Below are 9,568 nucleotides of genomic sequence, written 5' to 3'. Positions count from 1 at the left end.
AAGAAAACAGGTTTGTTTTATTTCTCAAAATAACGACTGAGGAAAAAGTAGATATATTCATTTATTTCAGGAATTTCCTTCGACTGAAACATTTGGTAATTCTGTTAATAATAGCCAAGGGAAATATATTACAACACTGCATGTGACCGCAGTTTCCGTTCTCCAAATACATAATGAGAAGTCTTTCACATGCCTTACACCTCATGTATATAATTAGCGGAATTCAAAACCGGAAGTGAAGTGATCACATGTATATTACAGAAATGCAGCGTTGAGCAATTTCTGTTCGGTACCTGTCTTAGTACTGTGTTGTGCACAAAGGACGCGGCAATACTCACTGTAATATCTTTACACCCTTCAAAATCTGTTAATCGATTCCGAAAGAAGGCGGTCAATTCCCAAGAAATCGTGTGGGAAAACCCACGGCTATTTTTAGACTATATATGGTTGGTTTATTCATTGCGTGGTTTTAAATTTGAGCTGCAAGCAGTAATATAACAACTTGGTAGTTGTAGTTTACATACAATTACTGATAGGGACACAGTCATGCCTGACACCATTTCGTCCACCACCCCTGACGCCGTTGAAAACGTCGTCGGCACGACCAGCCATCACAGTTCGTGTTATAACAAATGTGCGGCGTTAGCAACGGCGGTGTCTGTGTTTGTTAATGTTGTATTTGTGGTGTTGATTGTCCTTGGCAGTTCGACAGATCAAGACACACGGACTATTGCTTCAGCACTATCCGCTGACCAGGCTATTGATAGGTCAGCAGTGTGTTTAGACTGTCGCAACTTCCAACTACCAACTGACCAGCTACAACTCAACAGACATCTTCAGGTCGTGCGAACGAGAAATGGCAGCGCATGCTGTCTTCGTCAGGCAGAAGGGCTTTGGAGGCTGCTAAATCTGGTAAACCCTGGCATTATCTCTAAACCGTTCTTGAATACATCCGGATTTATGACAATTAAGTCAACCTTAAATTACTTTCAATTACCGTTACTTGGGTCCTGCAGGAAGGTGAGTGATTCAATTTAGCTATATGCCGCACTCAGCACTAACCCAGCTATACAGTAGAGGTATGTAAACAATCGAGTCTGATCCAGATATTCCGGTGATCAACAGCATGAGCAAAGATCTACGTAATTGGGATACAATGACATGTGTCAACCAGGTCAGCGAGCCTGACCACCCTTACGAGAAGCATGGATTATTGAAGATCAGTTCTGACCCGGATCTTCACGGGTTACCGAGGAAAGGTGAGTGAGCGAGTGAGTATAGTTTAGCTTTCAACAATGATCGATCGATGCTCGTTGGTTGACACCATGTATTTCCTTCATACAGGCCAGACTGTTAGAAATTTAATGTCAACATAATATGTCAGTATTTAACATCACGTCAATGTTTCATGAAAGGAGAACCCATTTGCATGTCAACAATTTCAAGTACAGCGGTATAAGCGAACTTTGTTTTATGCCGTTGTGTCTTGGGTATTTTATTGTTCGATAAATTGAGGGCGATACTTGGCATTGCGTTAACTTGAATCGCATCAAGTGTGTGTGATGCACTTTGTTCAGCGAACGACATGACATTCTATAGGCTGATGGTAGACATGAGGACAATGATGGGTGACTTCAATGTTCCGATAGACAACTTTCCTTTCATGTCGAGAATGTAATTCAGTCTGGGAAAATCGTTATTCGGAGATGCATAGAGAGTCATAATACATCACTATGATGTATAATACTTCATCTTTCGGCGATCATTTGAACATGCGTTATTTCCAGATGAATGCAAAGTCGCTGATGCATCAGAAACAGACATTTGGACGGCCGGCCTTGCATCCCTCATCAGCGCATCTGTATCTAGACACAAGCACAGGTAAGCTCCGTCGTCATCCTTCATTCTGGTCATCTGACTCTTCATCTGAGTCTCGTCTGACGCACTGTACACATATTACACCTTTGAAACGGCATTCCTGACTGGCTAGCTGCTTAACACCGCACTGACCAATAGTTCAGCTATATGACATTGCCAGTATATGCACCTCTAGGACAAAACAGTGATTGATATAGTGAACACTGGCCATGACATCGGTGTGTTCCGCTATTCAAGGTCACAGTGCCTGACTTCTAAATCTGCTACAATGATTCAATGCTTTATACTCCTCTTTCAGTATGTTTGCCAGTGTCGTACAGCGCATATTCCTATACAGGGGTATAGCCAAGCTTCCATTCCTATACACGCGTATAGCCAAGCGTCCATTCCTATACACGAGTATAGTGTATAGTGTAATTTGTTGCGGGAAGCTGTTTTGTTTGCATTCATGTCTTTAACTAGACACGATTCTGTGCAGAAAGCCGCTTTACAACTGCAGAAAGGGCATGTACCCTTCCTCATGATTGATTATTCTTGGGGAATCGATATTTTCTGGGAATGCAGTCAGTGCTAAACATAGACAACGCTTATAGCCAGCAACCCCTGGAACATCTGATACTTGTCCAAGCAGACTATTTACGAAATACATTTTACATTCCCTTCACAACACGAACATAACGGAGAGTGACCCTGGCCCTGGCCAGATGCACGTATACAGTTGAAATGCATATAATGAACTAGAATTTAACCTCTGATTTCGTTATAGTCGTAGCTTGTTCTAAGTAAGTGAGGAGTTTGTCACTTTTAGTCAGGGGAACATGAAGTTAGAAACGGATTCGGGATTCGAATCTGAATATTTTGTGACCAACAGTGTCAATATACATTATCTCACCCCTTCTAAGGTACTAGGGCCCCTAGTAAACCTGGGTATCTTAAAAACATGAACACACAAACCTATATTGTTCCATATTTCAGCCTCAAGTTTGACTTTTCTTCATATTCGGGTTTCTGCATTTGAATTCCGAATCTGAATATTTTTTTCAGATTCGGGATTCGAATGCCGATTCTGAATTTTTGTTCACATTCGGAATTATAACGAACAGTGTTAATATTCCATAGGATTCTAAATGTTGTAAGCGACACAGTTACATTGAAACTTATCACAGGATTATCCCTTTTCGCAAATCAGATTAACTTAGGGTAGAGGCGTGTACGTCCTGACTTAAAACTCGAAATAACAGTCAAGAGGATTAACGATGTCAACTGTCCAACAGGCGTCGTCCATTGTAAATATCACAGGGCAGGTCAAGCTTAATTTCATTTTCGTTTCCAATAGTGATGCTGCGGCCAACATTATATAGCCACCTGCTTTTAAAATGTAATGTCATTTGCAGTGAACACAAGACCGAGGAATGCATGGTGTGTCACAAGAAATATAAACATTAGTGTTTGACATTAGCCATCTATATGTGTTCAGAATATAAATTAATAAAATGAGTGACGTACATTCAGTTATTGCTTGGGGTCAACACATTTGCTTCGGTTTTCCCTATTTGATTTAAATTATACATTGTTTTAACCATCGTGTTACGAACCTTCGCGTAAAATGTAGTCTGTGATAACCTTTTCATCAACACAACTATCAAAACGGAGAATCTGAGGCTGGGAGTGTGTATTCGTTCACTGAAGACGTCATATTTGGTTTAACTCATTGGTTATTTGCGCCCGGACGTTTATGCAAAAATGTAAAAATCAGTGCCAAATGCAGCTGCTATCTGTTCCTGTACTGACTGACATTTATAAATATTGACTCCATTTCATGTACACATACAATTCTTCCGCGCCGTTGTTATTGATTCTATTACTAGGACAATTCATCGATCGATTGTTTTCACTAAATAGTTTTACTATTCAGCTCCAGATTACGCGTGGACTGATGAATATGGATATGGAGCTGCCCACATGACGAGCAAAATCAAAATGGCGGATGGACGATTACAAGTTGCAGAACCTGGTTATTATAACATCTACTCCTCCATAACGCTGAAAACAAGATCTGAACTTTCCACAAATATTCACGTAAAGCATTCAATTAGAAGAATCAACCGTCAGTCGATTCCACACACGGATGTCATATTGTATAAGAGTGTTGAAATGTGTCGCACCCGAGAAACGTTTGCTACCAATTACATCGACGGTGTGGTGAAACTTAATGCAAAAGATGAAATATATGTTTATGTCTCTAATACAAGTGTTATATATAAATTCCCCCTGTCTAACTTCTTTGGATTATATTTAGTTAGAAGCATATGATAAGTAGCATGTTATTAGATATGTTTTATCGTATGTATGCGCAAATTTGTAATATGTCACTGCATATATTTTTTAACCTCATGTAAAATGCCTCATGTCCTGCTTGAAACTGACTCACTCTCATTCGCATTCTCATTCCAACTCTCACTCTCACTCTCACTCTCATTCTCAGTCTCATTCTCACTCTCATTCTCACACTCACTCCCACTCTCATTCTCACACTCACTCTCATTCTCGCTCTCATTCTCACTCTCATTCTTATTCTCACACTCACACTCACTCTCATTCTCACTCACTTTCACTCTCATTTTTACTCTCACTCTCACTTTCACTCTCATTTTCACTCTCACTCTCATTCTCACTCTCACTCTCACACTCAATCTCAGTCTCATTCTCACTCTCACACTCAATCTCAGTCTCATTCTCACTCTCACTTTCATTCCCACTCTCATTCTCACTCTCATTCTCACACTCAATCTCACTCTCACTCTCATTTTCAATCTCACTCTCATTCTCAGTGTCATTCTCACATTCAATCTCAGTCTCATTCTCAGTCTCACTCTCACTCTCATTCTCACTCTCATTCTCACTCTCATTCTCACTCTCACTCTCATACTCACTTTCACTATCACTTAACTTACAAACATAAAAAACAAACGAAAAAACAAACAAAAAGCAGATTGATGGTCACACTGTTTTACTTTACATTGTCTTTTTGTTAATTAAAGAGCTTAATATTACTTGATACATAAAGAGTAAATACATCTTTGAACCAATGTTAATGTTTGTATATAACATTAGATCAGACGTGTCATTTAAGTGGTATATAAAAATGGCGAGACGTCTGTATATCACGCTGAAGGTCCGTGTTGGATCCCCGCTGGGGTTCGGGTCCTAAGATGGGTACATTTGTGTAGCATCACTGTACAAGGTACTTAAATTCTTAAATCCTAGTTCACCTAGCTGGTAAACCTGTACCCGTGAGGGTGTGCTTACAAACAACATTACAGAATGATACCCAGGGAAAGAAAAAACAGTCTCGGATAGTAGGGTGGTATCCTATGACGGGAGCTAGAAATAACGTAGCGCTGTGAGAAGATAATGCGCCTGGATATTAGCTTTATAAGCTGACTATCAATACTTCCTCATAAATGAGCGGTGCGTGTACTTAAGGGATTGCAACTCATTTGTATCCAGAAGTAAGGGTCAGCTGATAGTAAGTTTGAGCCCTATTTACCACTCGCGAAGATCCCGGCTAATATAGATCTTCAGTCAATCATACTCGTCGTTAGAGACAACTGACGGTATTGGGTGACACACTGGTTGTTCACGCGATCACTGCATTGTCAACTTCGGACTCAATTATTCACAGACCGCCGCAATGCAGCTGTGATATTGACGAATGCGGCTTTAAACAACACTCAGACAAACCAAATCACTTATTTCTGTTCTTGGCTTGTCTACGGCATGTGCGTCCACGAATGGTCAGTGTCTAAACTAACCGATTTCCTCACACACTATGTATGATCTTCATGTCGCGTTAAAACTTAACTCACTCACTCATACCTGTAGGGAAGATTGATGCACAATATATACTGAACACCAAATGAAACTTTACCCTCCTTCCTGAATGGCGGAGGTACCTGTTTGTAGCTGGCTGTCTACTGTGACCACACGCACTCTCTCTGTAGCGTCGAATACGTCTTATAACCGTTATACGATGACATCCGAAGGCGTTAGCCTCCTGCAACATCCAAATAACCCGTTCTCTCTTTTCAACTGTTACTCCTGTCACATTTCCCGTACTTGTGTATGACATAATGCATTCTTGTCTCTATGTATACCCTATAGGTTTTGATATTCATATTTTTGTGTACAACTAAAACATGCTTATTGTCTCTCTTATCAGCCATGAACGTTTTCTTTTATAGGTACAATGATCAATATCATAGGTTATCAGCGCATGTTTGATCAATATCATAACTTATCAGCACATGTTTGATCAATATCATAACTTATCAGCACATGTTTGATCAATATCATAACTTATCAGCACATGTTTGATCAATATCATAACTTATCAGCACATGTTTGATCAATATCATAACTTATCAGCACATGTTTGATCAATATCATAACTTATCAGCACATGTTTGATCAATATCATAACTTATCAGCACATGTTCTGTATTGCAACATGAACTGTATCCTCAGTTGGGACAAGATATGTTATGCCTGTATTCCTGTCGTTGCGACGTTTCGGTATGGCTACTTATACTGTTGTCAAGGGCGGTTTAAAAAAAATCGTCAGTCTCAAATGATTGTGACATTACAAACATGGCAGATATCCTGCAGTTCCTCCCACGTATGCTATTCTGGTCAACGACGGGAAGGACAGAGTGTAAGGTATTTAAATATCGACACGCAGTCATGTTACGTGACTTGTTAAATGTATGATGTATGTTGGACACGGCATGTAAAGCAACAGATCTCCTCGTATTTCTCTATTTACTTTTGCCATGATAATGTTGCGTAATGATTGAAATAAAAACGTTGTCTAGCAATTCACAAGAGACATGTCACACTCTATCATAACGAATCTTATACGCGGACATGATTAGCTATTAATAGCGCCAAACACTCATTGCGTGTCAAAGATCAACCACAACATTTTGGCTCGCATTAGTCACAAATAACGACAAACAAATAAAGAGGATGTCATTAGATGTGTATTTAATGTGATACATTTGTGATGAGCTGTGAGTATTCTGTTGGTCGATCATAAACCCAGCCCATGTGAAACTGGTGTTTCGTTACACCCTCGACTGACCCAATACTCATTTGCTCCATATTATTGCTACGTGTAAAGGTTCGACATTGTACAAAACAAACCAATGACAGATATTATGAACAATCGTTTACTTTGACACACTATCAACCACGATAGCAAACCTGATATTCATTAAGGCATAAAACGACAATGATAGGAATGCCTAGACTTGATTCCATTTGCCATAAAACACAAAATCTCTCTGACAATTATATGAAAAGACCACTGGTCATCAGTGATGATACCAGGTGTTCGCCAAGGGGAGTCCTGCCCAAACTGTAGCACCTGTCATTCACACAGTTTGTCTTTAAAATTAACCATCTACTCCCAATCTTTCGGCTGTACGTACACTTCGTGAGGATCTGTTGATACAGTATATCGCACAATATGCAAAACATCGTTTCACCCAAATTTCGAATGGCAGCAATCAGGGCTTACATTTTCGAAGCTCTCTTAGCGGTAAGATAGTCGTAAGTGCCATATGTTAACACTAACTTACGACTATCTTAGCGCGATTAACTATCTTGGCCCCGATTAACAGTTCAATTACTCCATGTACTGATACGGTTGAAACACCTCGTAACAACATTTCCACAACTTATCTTATGTCACAAGGTACAAGATACCACATTGCTCCCAGAGAAGAATCTACATTCTCGAGGAATCAGTACTCAGTATTTCATCAACACTGCTTAAACAATGATCGTGACTCTGCTCCCTCGCACGTAATCTACGTCCTCTAAAAGCGTGTCTCAATTCATGAAGTCATTAGGCTCTGTAAAGTGTCTCAGTTTATGAAACCATGAGTTTCTTGGTGACTGAGTCTAGTTTTAAGCAATGTTCCAAGAATAAATCGTGGCTGGGCACACCTGGAATGGGATTCATTACAGTATTCATGTGCGAAATAGAACCCGAATCTGTGGCGTGACGAGCGGACGCGTTAACCACTAGGCCACACCACCTCAAGAGCTTCTGAAGAGCGTCGCAAATGATACAGAAAGTTATTGATCCACTACCTTCCACAGACTGAAATCATTGTGACGTTTTCTGTTTTCTTTTGACACTGCTGAGATCATGCAGTATGATGGTCATGCAGTATGATGATCATGCAGTATGATGATCGTGCAGTATGATGATCATGCAGTATGATGATCATGCAGTATGATGATCATGCAGTATGATGATCATGCAGTATGATGATCAAGCTATATATCTTACTGATTAATATGTATTCCTCGAGAATTATAGCTAGCGAGGACAGATACCAGGTTAGACCTGTAAGAGCAGCTCACCAAGCACACCGTTCTGTCCTGATCTGTTCATCTGGCCCATTGATCCTTGGCAAACGATCGAACAAAGGTCTCTTTGTAGTTTTTAGAAAATAATATCATGCATCTCTTTACTAAGTTTAATATGGTATTGAAAACGAACAGTGTCTTAATTAAAAGGGCATTTATCTCAAAACACTCGTCACTTTCATCTCAACTTAACCAAAGGGTACATAACACTTTAGTCACTCCACAAACCTATCCCGTGAAAAGTAGAACACGTACAAGACATATTCTAAATCTAGTGGTCACGGTACTTCTCAAGGAATGACATGTTCTCTGCTTATGATCCAGGATATGGTACAGACTGTGCACTACCCCAGATACTGTAGAACATGCAGGAAAACACTAATTGATTCAGAATGCTTTAGGGTTTGCAAAAATCCGCGTAATACCCCTCACTCACTCACGGACTCACTCACTCACTCACGTAACAACTCACTCACTATTGGTCACGGCTGCTGTTAAATGTACTGTGTCAATCACAGACCATTGTAAGGACCGAACACCTTTGAATGAACATATTCAGAAATGCGTACAATCAGTGTTCAATGCATCTGATAACCCTATGATTGAATCATCATGATGCGTCAAATGACAACAGTCCATTTATACCGGACGTTGCATGCTGAAAATGCTGACATACCACCGCTTGTCAATAAGTACAAAACACGCCCTGTGTAGAACACAACAGGTCGCCTGTCAGGCGCACAAGGTTCAAGCTCAGATTACCATCGTCTCATACCATGTACCCAATTTACTGAGGCAGTAATCATTATTTTGAACATGTGCTTTGCAATCCTGGCAGCATGCATGGTCTGATACGTCTGTGCAATACGCAATAAAAAGTTTGAATTGTAAACAGTCATGCGTGTAAAAAAATGAGGTAATGTCAGAAACACAGACTTTAAATTCTTGAAACGATGAGATCATTTCCTCGAAAAATGCGCTATAGCAAAAGTAGAAATTTGCATATTTGTTACCTGACTCAGGCACGAACCGAGTAGACATGCCTGTTTAAGTGCACACTTCCGTTTCTTCAGCTGACACAAAATACGATGAATTTTTAATGGTGGTTATGCCGTTTTGTATCGATATTCTTGTTCAACTAACGTGTCAACGCCCCGGCATATCTGCTCAGAAGAGATAGTCATTGAGTAATCCTTTGACAAGCTTGTCTGTTCGGGACAAATAGTGAACTGAAGGAACGTACTTGTAT

At 40.0% G+C, this 9,568-nt stretch overlaps 2 protein-coding genes across 2 annotated transcripts; one reads left to right on the top strand and one right to left on the bottom strand.

Annotated features, from left to right (window-relative positions):
• The first annotated feature begins 517 nt into the window (after positions 1-517).
• Positions 518-6,757, top strand: LOC137282213 (uncharacterized). Its single transcript, XM_067813945.1, has 3 exons — positions 518-912; positions 1,788-1,881; positions 3,794-6,757. Exons 1-3 carry the CDS (start codon positions 547-549, stop codon positions 4,189-4,191), a joined length of 858 nt encoding a protein of 285 aa, XP_067670046.1. The 5' UTR covers positions 518-546; the 3' UTR covers positions 4,192-6,757.
• Positions 4,480-6,010, bottom strand: LOC137280743 (germ cell nuclear acidic protein-like). Its single transcript, XM_067811963.1, has 2 exons — positions 5,810-6,010; positions 4,480-4,827 (listed from the first exon to the last, which is right to left on the bottom strand). Exons 1-2 carry the CDS (start codon positions 6,008-6,010, stop codon positions 4,480-4,482), a joined length of 549 nt encoding a protein of 182 aa, XP_067668064.1.
• Positions 6,758-9,568: the final 2,811 nt, after the last annotated feature.

This window comes from Haliotis asinina, chromosome 4, assembly GCF_037392515.1.
Source record: "Haliotis asinina isolate JCU_RB_2024 chromosome 4, JCU_Hal_asi_v2, whole genome shotgun sequence".
NCBI classification, from domain to species: domain Eukaryota; kingdom Metazoa; phylum Mollusca; class Gastropoda; order Lepetellida; family Haliotidae; genus Haliotis; species Haliotis asinina.
The sequence above is the reverse complement of the archived record's forward strand: the minus strand, read 5'-3'. Positions and strand labels throughout refer to the sequence as shown.